Source organism: Sapajus apella, unplaced genomic scaffold (genome assembly GCF_009761245.1).
Source record: "Sapajus apella isolate SASKATOON/1434 unplaced genomic scaffold, GSC_monkey_1.0 scaffold48, whole genome shotgun sequence".
Classification (NCBI taxonomy): domain Eukaryota; kingdom Metazoa; phylum Chordata; class Mammalia; order Primates; family Cebidae; genus Sapajus; species Sapajus apella.
In genome coordinates, this window is record NW_022436988.1 from 9,430,547 (window position 1) to 9,447,390 (window position 16,844).

The following is a 16,844-nucleotide window of genomic DNA, read 5'->3' on the forward strand; positions in this document are numbered from 1 at the left end:
CCTGCCTCTCCCAGCCCTCCCCTTCAGCCCTGCCCCCCCAGCCCTCCTTTACTCCCCACCTTCTCACACACTCAGTCATCGGCTTATTCACCTGGCTCATGGCCTGTCTCCCTGCAAAGTGAGGGGCATCAGTTTTGTCCACTACTGTCTCCCAGAACCTAGAACAGGGTCTGGAACACCATAGCCACTCAGTTAACATTTGTGGGGATAATATGGGCACACCTAGGCTCGTGCTTATACATAGAAATAAACACACCCACCAACACACTCAGCGGTGCACTGCACCTGCACACATGTACAAATGGACACTCGCGACCCCTGGGTGCACACATGGAGATTCCCCTCCACACAGAGGGGGGTTTTCTTTAAAACAGAGATAGTCACAAAGACCAGCACTCCCAGGCTCACTCCTGCAGGTGCACCTGCACCCTCTCTTTCTCCCCCTCTTTCTCTGGCCAGGACCCTCCCAGGCTGGGCACCAGGCTCACTGGGTCCCCCGCAGAAGGAGGTCCGTCCTGGTCAGGGCTGCTGCTGGGGGACACCGTGTCCCTCTCTACCCCAGCCCCACTCCAGGCGGCTCCCGTCACTTTCCTACACTCCCTTGAAGGTGACTGTCTCCAGAAGCATCCTGCCGCAGGATGCCTGTCATCACCTCGTCAGAGCTGTCACCCCCCAGCCCCCCCACCCAGGTGCCAGCTGCCTCAGGGCTGTGCTGGTCTGCTGCTCACCGTCATCAGGAAACTGTGCCCCCTTCTCTGGTGAAGGGCACGCGGTGTGGCAGGCACAGGAGCATCAGGGGACATGGGCTCTGGGCTGCCTGCTCAGAGTCCCTATGCCCTTGTGCCCATCCCTAAGCCAGAAAGCTCTCCGGGTCTCAGCCCCCACCCCAGCTCCACTGCCATCTGTCCTCATTCCTTCCAGCATTTCCAGAACCAGGGGCCTGCAGGGCCCATGCTGCCCTGGAGGAGCCATGGAGGGACAGGTGTGCCTTTGGTGGGCGGGAGGCTACGGGCTGACCCCCACCATGTTTTGCCCTCAGGGGAACGCATCTTGGCCAGTGGCTCCGTGCAGCTGCCTCGCTTCACGCCCCTGGAATCGGGCAGCCTTCTCATCAGCCCCACACACATCTCCGATGCAGGGACCTACACCTGCCTAGCAACCAACTCTCGGGGGGTCGACGAGGCCTCAGCAGACCTGGTTGTTTGGGGTGAGTGTGCAGAGTCATGGGGCTTTATACACCTGTGTGTGCGTGTGTACAAGCCATGGGACTTTATACATCCGTGTGTGTGTGTGTGTGTGTATAAGCCACGGGGCTTTATACATCCGTGTGTGCGTGTGTACAAGTGTACAAGCCACGGGGCTTTATACATCCGTGTGTACGTGTGTACAAGCCACGGGGCTTTATACATCCGTGTATGCATGTGTACAAGCCACGGGGCTTTATACATCCGTGTGTGCGTGTGTACAAGCCACGGGGCCTTATACATCTGTGTGTGTGTGTACAAGTGTGCAGAGCCATGGGGCTTTAACATCCGTGTGTGTGTGTGTACAAGCCACGGGGCTTTATACATCCGCGTGTGCATGTGTACAAGCCACAGGGCTTTATACATCCGTGCGTACGTGTGTACAAGTGTGCAGAGCCACGGGGCTTTATACATCCGTGTGTGCGTGTGTACAAGCCACAGGGCTTTATACATCCGTGCGTACGTGTGTACAAGTGTGCAGAGCCATGGGGCTTTATACATCCGTGTGTGCGTGTGTATAAGCCACAGGGCTTTATACATCCGTGTGTGTGTGTGTGTGTACAAGTGTGCAGAGCCACGGGGCTTTATACATCCGTGTGTGTGTGTGTACATCCCTGCAGCCGCTGAGGGCTCAGGACACCTATGGGTCACAGGCTCACACCACCAGGGTCTCCACTCCAGCGTCTGTCCCAGCCAGGGCCCTTCTCATCAGAGGGACAGTGACAAAGTGGTTCAGAGCCCAGGGACTAGGAAGGTTCTGCCAAAGATGCCAGGCTTGGCCAGCTTGAGAGAACATTGAGGTTATAGGAGAGTTGTCTTCATATACTTTAGGGCAGAAATTGGCAAATTTTTTCAAGAAAGGGCCAGATCGTAAATATTTTAAGCTTTGCGGGCCAGACGGTCTCTGTCACAACTACTCAACTAACTTCCGTTTTATCTAGAAAGCAGCCACAGACGGTGCGTCATCTAATGGGCAGAGCTGCGTTCCAGTAAGGGTTTGTTTAGCCAGAAAGGCCACCTGCCGGATTTGGCCCCCAGCCTCTAGTTAGCCGACCCCTGCTGTAATAGAACTTCTCAAGCCACTTCCAACTTGGGATCTACACCCAAATACCTGTCGGCCACTTGTCTGGGCTGAGCCTAGGGGCCCTGGTGGGTGAAGCACTAGACTAGAAAAACCCTATTTTGACCCTGGCCAGAACCTGATATGCTAAAAATATGGTCCTGATTATCCATAGAATTTGGTCTCTCCATCCCACCCATGGTTTGTGAGAGCAAAATTTCATGAGCCCCCATTATGATACAGCTTTGAGAATTAAAGTACCAGGGAGCGCATTGTTCTTTTTAACCATTTGGGGACTTTCGCTATGATGTCTGGTCTGCCTTCATCCACTCAGAGTCCAGCCACATGGCCCCCACACCCCTTCTCACCATGCTGTCTCCACTGTCCCTTTCAGCCCGGACCCGCATCACCAAGCCGCCCCAGGACCAGAGCGTCATCAAGGGCACCCAGGCCTCCATGGTGTGCGGAGTGACCCACGACCCCCGCGTGACCGTCAGGTACTGGCCCCCGCTCTTGACTCCAGGCCAGAAGGGAGGGGGAGCCAATGGCAGTAGCCTGCCACTGGGCAAGTGTCCTCACCAGGGAGGTGAGAGCCACAGGGCACGCCTGCTCCTGGGTGGAGGAGCTGAGTGCAGGGCTGAGAGGTAGGGGATGTGACGTGAACACCCGGGAGCTGAGCTACCCTGAACTGAGTTAAGCCAGTTTCCAAAGTGGGAGGGAAAGAGGAAGAGATGCAGAAAAATGAAGGAAAGAGGAATGGAGGAGGGGGCGAGGGAGGGGGAAAGGAAGAGGCTTGTGCGTTAGTAAGCACAGAAGGCAGGGAGTTGCCCTCTCTGGCCCTGGACGCCACTGCTAGTGTCCCCCACCCCACCCCAAGTCTTAGGCCCTCTAGCCTCTGAATGGGCAGCCAAGGGGTCTGGGCAGGCGGACATGGGTCAGCTATAGGGGTGGGGCAGGAGGTGAGTCCTGGGGGGAGCCTCCCAGAGAGGTACATGAGGGAAATGGAGCATCCAACCCGAGGTCACCCCACCATCCACCAGGGCCAAGCCAGGGGACATTGACAAGGGACTTGGCCTCCAGGGAACTCAGTCCTGCTGTGGAAGCCACTAAAGGGGCTGGGAGGAAGCAGCCAAGAAAGGTCTAAAAGCCGGGACCCCTCCCAAGCCCCTGGACCAAACCCTGCCCCCACCCCCAAGGCTTCGGAAGCTTAAACCAGGAGGAAACCGCCTGCCTTCTCTGCCTTGAGCTCCAGAATGCTGAGGGAAATGCAACTGCTTCCTTAGAAATAAATATTCTCTGCGTGTTGCTTCTCTATTTTATGAGCAATATCACTGTCAAAGCAACTGGCAAGGAGGCTGGAAGGGGCCGGCGCTCCTGCCCTGGGAGAAATGGCCTCCTTCCTCCAGCAGGAGGCAGCTGCGTCCTGGGGCGCCATCTGGTGGCCACTGGGCCTGTGAGTCTGTACAGCCACATTAAATGAGACTCCGAGAGCCCAGGTTGGCACTAAGGGCTCTGGGCTTTTGGCCAACACTGATTCTCAGAGAACACATCGGCGGCCCCAGTCTGAGAAACACTGCATCAAGTGTTGGCCACTTAAGGCAGTCATCATGTGACGCTAGCACAAATGCAAAAATGTACGTAGATGTGTTAAGAGTTAGAAGATTGTTGACGGAGATTCCAGAATATGCTTATTTCTGGGTTTGACAGATTTTTCTTTAAAAATTAACGTGCCAACCGTAAGCAAGGTCCTGGGAGAGAACCCACGTAGACTACTGCTGTGCGTCCCGGGCCCATTTATTATGTAGTAGCTATACTTTTAGCATTCAGTAATTGGGAAATTCTGTAATAACAAAAGGCTGTGTGTATCAATTCAGTACACTTTAAATCAGATTTTATTTATAAAAGTGTCATCTTTATAAAGATGACTTATTTATAAAAGTGCCAACTTATATTTGAGAAAACATACATCGTATTCGTTCTCTAGACAGTTACGGATGCATAATGAGATTCAGGGGTTTCTTACAATGTAACCCTTGGACCCACTCTCTAGCGCCCCTCCTCCCCCAGTAACCTACAGGTCAGAAATCCCTGTTCCAGGTTACTGAAGGGGAGTCCTCACCTTAAATGGAATTAACCATCTAGGGCCATCTTTTCAAGATGGGGGTGAGGAGAAGAATCATCCCGTCATTCTACCCTAAAATTGGCAAAGTCTATGCCCAAGGCCACTATGCCCAGTACCTCCCACCCCAGCCTGTCTTCCTTAGACTGGGGGGACAGGGGTGTGTCTTGGGGATGGGGTGGGACCCAGACCTCGGCATTTTTTTAATATATAAAATTAACATATTTTTATTATAGTTTAAGTTCTGGGGTACACGTGCAGAATGTGAAGTCTTGTTACATAGATATACACGTGCCATGGTAGTTTGCTACATCCATCTTGAGGTAGATCTGGGGAATGGGGTGGGACCCAGACCTCAGCATTTTTAAAAAGCTCCCCAGGTGATTCTAATGTTTCACCGGGATTGAAAGCCCTGCTCTAGCTGCGAAACACAGCAGGAGCTGGGTGCAAACATAACTGCAGTTTTCCCCTTTGAAAGGAATGGCCAAAACTGCAATTAGTTTCACACCAAATTAATGCAAAAGACCTCAACAACCAAATCAGACTAAAGTGCTGCCGCTGAAGCCTGAGTAACATGTTCTCAGAGCAGAGCCAGGTGCAGGGGTGAGGGTGGGGGCAGGTGCAGGCCTCCAGCATGAAAACCTCCAAAACCGTTCTAGAAAAAAGCGCTTCTGTGTGGGATCTGAGCCCAGAGCTAGACCAAATCTGATCAATCTACTTTTAGCCATTAATATTAATAAATATTTTCATTTTTTCTTATTATACAACTAAGCCATTCCATTTTGGGAGAAAAACACAGAAAATGCTCATGAGCAAAAAATTTTAAAAATGAGAAAGAAAAGGTAGAAATATCTGTTCCCCTCAATTCGAGATCATCAATAATAATATCCGGATGTCATTTTAAACTAGAAACATGCTGTTTGTTAATCTGATTTTCCCTTAAGAACCTATTATGAGTCTCTTTCCATATAAATAAATATTTTTGTATAAACTTGATTGCATAATTATTCAGCAGTCCATTATGTGGCTATGACATAATTTATGTTTCCCAGTTCTCTATTGAAGGAATTTGGATTACTTCTAAAATTTTGCTAATATTAAGAAATATCACTATTGGTCAGGCATGGTGGCTCATGCTTGTAATCTTTTCCCTTTGGGAGGCCAAGACAGGAGGATCACTTGAGCCCACCCTGGGCAACATAGTGAGACCGCATCTCTAAAAAAAAAAAAAAGGAAAGAAAGAAAAGCAGAACTACAAATGTCCTTGTGACTAAACCTCTTGGCACATCTTTTAATTCCTGAGGGCTATTATCACCTAAATCCAAAAGGACCCTGAAAATCACTTATCAAAATTGCTTAATAGCCAGTTATATAACAGCAGATTGTTAGGAAAGTTTCTATCCTATTTGAATTGAATAAACTCATGGGTTGTTTTTCAACTTTTTTTATTACGAAAAATGATAGTAAGAGCATACTTAGTTTCATAGGAACTCACCAAACTGTCTTCCAGAGTGGCAATATCCTTCTTCATTCCCGCCAGCACTGAGTGAGCACTCTCCTTGCCTGCATTTGGTGGTGTCATTGCTCTGGTTTTTGGCCATTCTTCTCTTCCCCCCACCCCCTTTTGACACAGAGTTTCACTCTTGTCACCCAGGCTGGAGTGCAATGGTATAATCTTGGCTCACTGCAACCTCCACCTCCCAGGTCCAAGCAATTCTCCTGCCTCAGCCTCCTGAGTAGCTGGGATTACAGACGCCTGCCACCAAACCCGGCTAATTTTGTATTTTCAGTACAGGCTGGGATTCACCACATTGGCCAGACTGGTCTCGAACTCCTGACCTCAGGTGATCCACCTGCCTCAGCCTCCCAAAGTGCTGGGATGATAGGCATGAGCCACCAAGCCCAGCCAGATTTTGGCCATTCTAATAGCTGTGTTGTGATGTCTCCGTGTTGTTTTAATTCGCATTTCCCTCATGCCGTGTAATGTGCAGCATCTTTTCACTTGCTCATTGGTCTTCTGTGTACCTTCTTTGGTGAAGCATTCGTCAAGGTCTATTTTTTAATCAGATTGTTTTCTTATTGCTGAGTTCTAAGAGTTCTTCATATATTTTGGATAGCAGTGCTTTATCAGAGATATCGTTTACAAATATTTTCTTCTAGTGTGTGGCTTCTCTTTTCATTCTCCTGAAAGTGTCTGTGGAAGAGCAGCAATGTTTAATTTAGTGAAATCCAGCTTATCTACTCTTTCCTTCGTGGATTGTGCCTTGGGTGTCGTATTTAAAGAGTCATTGCCAAACCCAAGGTCATCTAGATGTTCTCCTGTATTATCTTCTAGGAGTTTTATAGCTTTGCATTTTACATTTAGATCTGATCCAATTTGAGTTAATTTTTGTGAAGGGTGTAAGATCTGTGTCTATGTGTCTAGTTTCTTTCTTTTTTTTTTTTTTTTTTTTTTTTTTGCATGTGGTTGTCAAGCTCTTCCAGCACTGTTTGTTGAAAGTGTTTCTTTTTTATTTTTGTCTTTGTTCTTGTTTTGTTTTTACATCATTGATTTGTTAGAGAAACCAGGTTGTAGAAGACAGAGGTCAGCAATCTTTGCTGTGAAGGACCAAAGAGTAAACATTCTAGGCTTTAAGAGAACCATATGGTCTTGTCAAGACTACTCAACTCTTCCTATATCACTAAAACAGCCATATGGAAATAGATACTATGTAAACAGAGGGGCATGTCTGTGTTCTAATAAAACTTTATTTGCACAAACAGGCAGCAGGTCATAGTTTGCTGATCCTGCTATGGAATATTCAACATTCTGGATTTGGCTGGCTGCTTTCTCATGGTGTTGTTAAGCTGTTCTTCTATCCCCTGTATTTCTAATTCAATTTCAGTATCTGCTAATTAGATTCACGTTCAATTGTTTTGAGACAAATACTTCACGGGCCATGCTCTCTCCTTCTTAAAGCACCACATTCTGAAGCAGACTGTCTGCTTGCCATAGGTTATTTCTTACATGGGAGTTACTCTCTGCAACTAAATTTGCTTTTAAGTAAAATTCTGCCCATCCTATGAGTGCTGGCAAGGGTAACTCCTTTCTAAATAAAGAGATGAATTGAAGGGGATTGCTGTTGTTGATTTCTAAGTAGGTATTAAAAGCCTTCAAAACTAACTCAACAATTTCATTGCTGATAATTTGTCCTTGAGGAAGTGATTTGGAATGGTTGTAAACATTTCGCCATAAGGACCACAGCATTAACTATGACATTAGAAAAGAAAGGGCTAAACTGGATGTCCAATATGATGGGATCGGTTAAATTGCAAAGCAACTGTAGAGAAACATTGTGAGTCCAATAAAACAATAATGGTGTGGGAATGTCGCATCAAAAAGAATTTATGATATTTTTATTGAGTCAAAAAGCAGCTTTAAAAACGGGATGGCTAGCCAGGCATGGTGGTCAAGCCTGTAATCCCAGCACTTTGGGAGGCCGAGGCGGGTGGGTCACTTGAGGTCAGGAGTCTGAGACCAGTCTGGCCAACATGGCGAAACTCTGTCCCTACCAAAAATACAAAAAAAAAATTAGCCAGGTGTGGAGGTGCAGGCCTGTAATCCTAGCAACTCCAGAGGCTGAGGCAGGAGAATCACTTGAACCTGGGAGGTGGAGGCTGCAGTGAGCCAAGACTGCATCACGGCCCTCCAGCCTGGGCGGCAGAGCGAGACTCTGTCTAAAATAAATAAATTAATTAACAAATTAATTCACCCAATATCACAAAGCAGGAAAGTAGCAAAGCCAGCATTTGGCCTGAGGTCTGACTCCTGAACAGCGATGCTGCAGTGCACTAACTTTCCGGGCAGGGAAGGAGGGTCTAGAAGATACGCGAGCACTCAAATGCTAATCATGGTTCCCCATTATCGGAAAACTTTTGAGTTTTCTTTTTCTTTTCCTTTCTTTTTTTTTCTTACCTGTACTTTTCACTTTTCTGTTGGTTCTGCTTGTGGTTTTTGTGGGGTGATTTTGTGTTTTTTTGAGACAGAGTTTTGCTGTGTCACCCAGGCTGGAGTTCAGTGGAGATTTCGGCTCACTGCAACCTCCACTTCCCAGATTCAAACGATTCTCCTGCCTCAGCCTCAAGAATAGCTGGGGTTACAGGTGTCTGCCCCCATGTCTGACAAATGTTTGTGTTAATTTGTCCTTGAGGAAGTGATTTGGAATGGTTGTAAAGATTTCACCATAAGGACCTCAGCATTAACTACGATATTAGAGAAGAAGGGGCCAAACTGGATGTCCAATATTATGGGATCGGTTAAATTGCAAAGCAACTGTAGAGAAGCGTTTTGCCTGTCTCTAGGCTGATCTCGAACTCCTGACCTCAGGTGATCCACCCACCTCGGCCCCCCAAAGTGCTGAGATTACCAGTGTGAACCACTGTGGTTCTGCTTTATAACTTAAGTTTAAAATATTACAGAGCCACTCTCCCTAATTATCTGACATTCTGTAAACCCAGATAGTCCTGGGAGCCAGCAGCCCAGGCCCCCACCCTGTACCCCATTTAACCGGGGCTATTTGCAAAGCATCTCAGCCACCAGCCGGTTCCTCACGCTTGTGCTGAGAACCAAGGCCAACCTTCCCTGGGGTTGCTGCGTGCCATCCTGCCCCCCATGGCAGGCACTTCCTGCATGTTGATGACAACGATAATGGTTGTATCTCCTCAAGAACAATTCCAGAGAAGATATTTTTTCTTGTCAGGCACTGGTGTGCGTGTAATTTCTCAAGCCCCCTTTGTACCGACTGACCGAAGCTAAAGTAATTTTTTGGACACTCAAGTCAATTTGTCACAGTGATGCATTGATATAATGATTCCCCTCGTAAAACTAATTCCGAAATGTAGTCTACGCGGAAATGTGAATTTTTTTTTTTCCAGCTGTAATCTTTTAACCTCTTCAGAAGAATGCCTTTCACTGGCTGTTTTGCAATCGCTTCTGGCCAGAAGCAGCAATGCTTTGACCCGACCTGAACTGAAGGTGTGACAACCAACGATGACTTGACTTAATGCGTTTGCTCTCCTGGATGCAGCCCCCTCCCTGCAGGAGTGACGGGCTTCCAGCCTGCTCAGCCTTCGAGAGTCCTGCTCCCCGGCCCCACTGTCCTGGCCGGCTGTTGCCTGGAATTGTCCCCTGCCCAGCTTTGGAGCTAAATTCTCAGGACAAGCTCCAGGTGGAGTCCACCCCCGAGGCACCTTCCTCTCCCTCTCTACTTACGGCTTCTTAATTTTAGGTACGTCTGGGAGAAGGACGGGGCCACCCTGGGCGTGGAAAGCAATCCCCGTATCCGCCTGGACAGAAACGGCTCCCTGCACATCTCACAGACGTGGTCGGGGGACATCGGCACGTACACGTGCCGGGTGATCTCAGCGGGAGGCAACGACTCTCGCAGTGCCCACCTGCGAGTCAGGTAAGGGCAGCCCTCCCAGGCCCAGGCAGGGGAGGTGCAGGCAATAGCAACTGGCAGGCCCAGAGTCAGCCAAGTCCCTTTTGTCAGATTCCCAGGCCACGTGTGACCTGAACTGCTCAGCTTCACTCAGGACACGCCCCCAGGATCCTTCCAGGCCTTGCTCTCAGCTCAGTTAGGCTCCCCCGTCAAGAGCAGGGGGTGTGAGGATGGCTTTATCAGGGGGGCTCCGATTCCAGAGAGAAACATCTCCAGGTAGAGGGCACGAAGGCTATGTTTTATGTCTGATCACGAGGTGTCGTGGAAGCCCAAAGCCTGCACAACCTGCGCCCGAGGCACGCCTGTCACCTGCCTGCAGACCGCATGGGATGCCTGACCACACGTCTCTCTCCTCCAGGCAACTGCCCCACGCGCCCGAGCACCCGGTGGCCACCCTCAGCACCTCGGAGAGACGAGCCATCAACCTGACGTGGGCCAAGCCGTTTGACGGCAACAGCCCCCTGATCCGCTATGTCCTGGAGATGTCGGAGAACAGTAAGGTTCCCGTGCTCACCGCCAGCACCCCCTGCCCAAGTGCGGACTCAGGAGGCAGCCCTGGGCTGGGGTCCCAGCTCCCCTGCTTCTTAGTTCTGGGCCTTTGAGCATATCCCTCCCTCTGGCAGCCTCAGCTTCCTCATCTCTGAAAGGAACACCAACATCTGCCCGTCAGGCGTGTTACCATTGAAAGACATGACACACAACAGGTGCTGAACTCAGGGCCTGGCACAGCAGAAGCTGCAAAGAAAATGGCCACTATGTATTTATTGTTTATTTATGTATGTATTCCCCAAGTCAAATTAGCAGGCATAATTTGAATTGCATTTTATTTATTTATTTACTTTTTTTTTGAGACAGAGTTTCACGCTTGTCGCCCAGGCTGGAGCGTGCTGGTGCCATCTCGGCTCACTGCAGCCTCCACCTGCCGGGTTCAAGCAATTCTCCTGCCTCAGCCTCCAGAGAAGCTGGGATTACAGGCATGCGCCACCACACTCAGCTAATTTTGTATTTTTAGTACAGACGGGGTTTCACCATGTTAGTCAGGCTGGTCTCGAACTCCTGACCTCAGGTGATCTGCCAGCATTGGCCTCCCAAAGTGCTGGGATTACAGATTTGAGCCACCGAGCCCAGGCTGGATGGCATTTTAAACACAGCTTGCCTGGAGCTCATTGATTTGCGGGGCCAAGGGGAGAGATGAAGGCATCTCAGTTCCCATGAGTGCTTACTTTGCTTCGGCACCCTCCGCCCTCTCCTCCCCAGGGTCGTGTGAGCTAATGGGACCTAGAAAAAATGGCATGGTGGGCCGCTCCTGGACCAAGCTGGGGAGGCTCTCTCTTCCCAGCCCCAATGAGGCCAGACCCTGCTGGAAATGAGGAGTAAGAAGCACTCTCTGTTCCCCCAAGATGCCCACTTCTGCCCCCACTCACTGTCTCTGCAGATGCCCCCTGGACTGTACTCCTGGCCAGTGTGGACCCCAAAGCTACCTCAGTGACAGTCAAGGGCTTGGTTCCTGCACGCTCCTACCAGTTCCGTCTCTGTGCTGTCAACGACGTGGGGAAAGGACAATTCAGCAAAGACACTGAGAGGTGAGGGCAGCAGGCACTCTGCAGGGGCGTGGCCAAGACTCCCTGGGGGAGGGGCTGCAGCCGACACTGACGCCAGGTTCTGCTAGGGTTCCCACAAAGATTTTTTTTTTTTTTTTTTTTTGAGATGGAGTCTCATTCTGTCGCCATGCTGGAGTTCAGTGGTGCGATCTCGGCTCACTGCAATCTCCACCTCCCAGGTTCAAGTGATTCTCCTGCCTCAGCCTCCTGAGTAGCTGGGATTACAGGTGCCTGCCACCATGTCCAGCTAATTTTTGTATTTTTTAGTGGAGATGGGGTTTCACTACGTTAGCCAGGATGGTCTTGATCTCTTGACCTCTTGATATGCCCGCCTTGGCCTCCCAGTGCTGGGATTACAGGCATAAGCCACCGTGCCCAGCTTCCCACAAAGCTTTTTTAAAATGATAAAAATTGCTGGGCATGGTAGGTTACACCTGTAATCCCAGCACGATGGGAGGCCGAGGCAGGCGGATCACCTGAGGTCAGGAGTTCGAAACCAGCCTGGCCAACATAGCAAAACCCCGTCTCTACTAAAAATATATAAATTAGCTGGGTGTGGTGGTGGGCGCCTGTAATTCCAGCTACTCGAGAGGCTGAGGCACGAGAATCACTTGAACCCAGGAGGCTGAGGTTGCAGTCAGCTGGGATCCAGCCTGGGTGACAGAGCAAGACTCTATCTTAAAAAAAAAAAAAAAAAAAAAAAAAACACCCCTGGGAAGCGATGTGGAAAGATCATAAAAATAATTTTTTAAAAAATGAAAAAAAAAAAGGTGGAAGTTAAAAACAGCAGGTACTTCATATAAAAACATCACACAGTGATGCCCATCTATGTAGAAGGAGAATTCTATCCTCTCCAGCTCTGCAGCTACCTCTACCAAGAAGTATGTCATGGAAGAGGTCAGAACAGCGTGATACAAATCCCATGTGCAACACTGTGCACTTGGCTCTTTAAAAGACACCCGGGGCTTAAATCAATCATGCTGGTTTTGCCATAGTTGCAATAAGCTTGGGTCTCTCTGGCTTGTGTTAGGGTGGCACCACCGGGGTCAAGGTGCTCCCACAGGAGGGAGCAATGGCAGGTGGCAGCCAGCGTGGAGAGCAGTTACAGGAGGGTTTACATACTCACTGTTAAGCAGCTACTGTGTGCCATGCCACGTTTGGAACACTGGAGGGGGGACGAGGAATGAATAGATACAGCCCCAGCCCATCTGAAGATACAAAATTGCAACAACAGACAGGCTCAAAGTGCAGGGGAAGCTACCCTGCAGCTCTCCTGCCCTGCCACTGCACCGCATCACACTGACTCACCTTCCTAATGTGCCTTCACACTAACAGCCCTGAGTCACCAAGAAAAAGGCCAAGCCCTCACAACTGTAATCCCAGCACTTTGGGAGGCGGAGGGGAGGTGGATCACTTGAGGTCAGGAGTTCGAGACCAGCCTGGCCGACATGGTGAAACCCCCGTCTCTACTAAAAATACAAAAATTAGCCAGGCATGGTGGCGCAGGCCCGTAATCCCAGCTACTAGGAAGGCTGAGGCAGGAGAATTGCTGGAACCTGGGAGATGGAGGTTGCAGTGAGCCGAGATCGTGCCACTGTACTCCAGCCTGGGGGACAAGCGCAAAACCTTGTCTCAAAAAAGAAAAAAAAATACCAAATCACCCTTACCCCCGCCTCTACAAAAACATGGAAGCAGGCCGGGCGTGGTGGTTCATGCCTGTAATCTTAGCATTTTGGGAGGCTGAGGCAGGTGGATCACCTGAGATCAGGAGTTCGAAATCAGCCTGGCCAACATGGCGAAACTCCACCTCTACTAAAAATACAAACATTAGCCATGCCTGTGGCAGGCGCCTACAATCCCAGCTACTCTTGAGGCTGAGGCAGGAGAACCGCTTGAACCGAGAGGCGGAAGTGGCAGTGAACTGAGATCATGCCACTGCACTCCAGCCTGGGTGAAAGAGAGAAACTGTCTCAAATAAATAAAACCACAGGAGCAAGCAGCATGCTTAGGAAAGCTATCCCTCAAAAAGCAAAAACATAAAAATAAACAAAAAGGGAAAGACATCCATCAAGAATAATTAACTTTGGTTTGGAATGAACATGTGTCTGTGATGTAATAAATACACTTAGGCAGAACACAGCATCCCCTGGCGATGCCAGAGAAAGACATGCTGTCACGCTTGGCTCCCAGAGGCAGGGTGGGTGCCCTTGGCTCTCTCCGCCACACGCCATGCCTGGCCTGCTTCAGCCCGGAGCTCAGCTAGCCAGCAAAGGAGGCCTAGTGAAGGAACACTGGCAGCTGGCCACTGGGATGTGACCAACAGTTCTGCTTCTAAAACACGTGGACACTCATGACCTCATCAGCCCCAACGGCAGCTTCCCTGACAAATAGGAAACTGAAGCTTAATCCCTCAATTGCACCAAAAATATGTACGTTAGCATTTTTATTTATTTATTTATTTATTTTTGAGACAGGGTCTCACTCTGTTGCCTTGGCTGGAGTGCAGTGATGCAAACACAGCTCACTGCAGCCTCAACCTTCTGGCTCAAGCCAGCCTCCCACCTCAGCCTCCCAAGTATTTAGGATTACAGGTGCAAGTCACCAGGCCTGGATTTTGTTGTTGTTGTTGTAGAGACAAGGTCTTGCCACGTTGCCCAGGCTGGTCTTGAACTCTGGCCCTCAAGCGATCCTCTTGCCTCAGCCTCCCAAAGTGCTGAGCCATGACATCTGGCCTTAACAGTTTTCTAAAGGACTCATATATATACACACAGAGACTATATATGTAGTACCATTTGAGCCTCAACTAGTCTCATAAGGTAGGCAAGTAGAGCTTTGTTATAATTCCTTTATAGAACAAGCTCAGGGGGGTTAGGTGACTGCCCAAACGCACACAGCAGTTGTACAGCATTATTCAGGGTCAGAGCAGGGCAGGGTTCAGCCTTCTCCTAGCCCACTGAACTCCTGTGTTTGACCCCAAGACTGACAGCACTGGTGTTTTGTGATCCAGGGTCTCCCTCCCCGAGGAGCCCCCCACGGCCCCTCCGCAGAATGTCATCGCCAGTGGTCGCACCAACCAGTCCATCATGATCCAGTGGCAGCCGCCTCCTGAGAGCCACCAGAATGGAATTCTCAAGGGCTACGTCATCAGGTGGGTGTCCAACCTGGGAATGGGAGCCCAGACCCAAGGGGAGAGGCACAGGGGAAGATCGGGAGTGGACTGGAAAGCCGTGCAGATTCATGGCAGGCCCTTCGCCGTCTAGCGAGGACCAGGCAACAGGAAATGCCTCCACAGTGGTAGGATGGATTTAGGTTAGACACCTAGCAGAACTTCCAGCAGCAAGGCCCCTGGACACCAGCAGGAATGCTTGAGAGAGGAGGCTATATGGGCTGATGTAGGAATAGGCCTACAGGGAGACAGGAGAAGAAAGAGGTAACTATCTTATCCGAGGGGAAGCCACGAATGTTCCTGTGAGTGGAAAAACCAGGTGGCCAAAGAATCGATGGAAAAGTGAAAGTTCTTTCTTTGGTTCTTACTGGAGATGAAGCCCTGTTATACAGATCCTTATCTTTGCATCTGACTGAGGGATTATATAGTAGTAACCTAAATGAGAGTCATTAAAAGTCATTGGCCAGGTGCAGTGGCTCATACCTGTAATCCCAGCACTTTGAGGAGCCGAGGCCGGTGGATCACCTGAGGTCAGGAGTTCGAGACCAGCCCGGCCAACATGGTGAAAGCCCATCTCTACTAAAAGTACAAAAATTAGTCGGGCATGTTGGCATGCACCTGTAATCCCAGCTACTTGGGCGGCTGAGGCAGGAGAATCGCTTGAACCCGGGAGGCAGAGGTTGCAGTGAGCTGAGATCGTGCCACTGCACTCCAGCCTGGGCAACACAGCAAGACTCCATCTCAAAAAAAAAAAAAGTCACTAAAATGTGGTATTCATAAGTTCAAATTCCTAAGTTATTTGAAGTTACTGAGAACTCTTATTGATAGTCTAGATTCTGCCTCATTCCTGCACGTACACACCCTCACAGTGGAGTGGTTTGACTGCTCCACTATTGGTTGATTTTGTTGTGGGTTTTTCATTAATCCTAAAGAGCAGTAGTTCTCAAAGTGCGGTCCCAGCACCTGCAGCATCAGCCTAACCCAAGAACGGGTCAGAAATGCAAATTCTCAAGTCTTATCCAAGACCTCCCAAACTGGAAACTTTGAGGATAGCCTCAGAAACCTCCACTTCTAAAAAAAGGTCTTCCAGCCGGGCATGGTGGCTCACACCTGTAATCCCAATACTTTGAGAGGCCTTGGAGGACAGATCACAAGGTCAGGAGTTCGAGACCAGCCTGGCCAACATAGTGAAACCCCATATCTACTAAAAATAAAAAAATTAGCCAGGTGTGGTGGTAGGCACCTGTAGTCCCAGCTACTCAGGAGGCTAAGGCGGGAGAACCACTTGAACTGGGAGTCAGAGGTTGCAGTGAGCCAAGACCACGCCACTGCACTCCAGCCTGGGTGATAGAGTGAGACTCCCTCTCAAAAAAAAAAAAAGGTGTTCTAGGAGATTTTGATTCATCTTGAGGTTTAGAGAAGCAGTGTTTTAGGGCATTGCAATGCATTGGAATACTTTGAGGTCCTTAATTTTCCAATAATTAGTTGCCAAATTATATATGCATTGTGTTTCTCAAATGAGTGATCGATCCATCCTTCGTGTCTGACACCCCAAATTTTTTTTACTTCTTTAGTGTCATGCGTTCTTTTTGCCAGTGGAGGTAGAAATGGGTAGAGTAGGTGTTTCATTCCACCTGGGTGAGTAGCTGTCAGAAGACGGAGGCTGTATCCTAGAGGGAGAAAGAAAGTGAGCCCAGCCTTCTAGGAGACAGCTCTCCTGTCCATGACCTCTCAGAGGCTGAGACCTGTGAAATCTGCCCTGGGACCTCTCAGTGCCCCTGGTTAGCAGTCCTCTCAACCCCAAAAAGAATAGTCCAGACAGCCGGGTGCGGTGGCTCACGCTTGTAATCTCAGCATTTTGGGAGGCCAAGGCGGGCAGATCACAAGGGCAGGAGATCGAGACCATCCTGGCCAACATGGTGAAACCCCGTCTCTACTAAAAATACAAAAATTAGCCGGGCATGGTGGCACGTGCCTGTAGTCCCAGCTACTCGGGAGGCTGAGCTGGAAGAATCTCTTGAACCCGGGAGGTGGAGGTTGCAGTGGGCCAAGATTACACCACTGTGCTCCAGCCTGGCAACAGAGCAAGGCTCCCTCTCAAAAAAAAAAAAAAAAACCACAAGGCCTGATAGGAATATGAAAGTTGACATATTTAAACATACTTTATTTGAGTG

The 16,844-nt window shown here is 49.4% G+C and overlaps 1 protein-coding gene across 2 annotated transcripts in view; it reads left to right on the forward strand.

Moving 5' to 3' along the window:
- SDK2 (sidekick cell adhesion molecule 2) overlaps window positions 1-16,844 on the forward strand; it is a 313,807-nt gene that overhangs the window by 215,490 nt on the left and 81,473 nt on the right. For both annotated transcript variants that reach the window (XM_032241841.1, XM_032241842.1), the window contains exons 11-16: window positions 1,040-1,207; window positions 2,699-2,801; window positions 9,691-9,867; window positions 10,262-10,398; window positions 11,339-11,486; window positions 14,512-14,652. In XM_032241841.1, coding sequence (XP_032097732.1) covers window positions 1,040-1,207; window positions 2,699-2,801; window positions 9,691-9,867; window positions 10,262-10,398; window positions 11,339-11,486; window positions 14,512-14,652 — 874 coding nt within the window. The remainder of the gene's footprint in view (window positions 1-1,039; window positions 1,208-2,698; window positions 2,802-9,690; window positions 9,868-10,261; window positions 10,399-11,338; window positions 11,487-14,511; window positions 14,653-16,844) is intronic.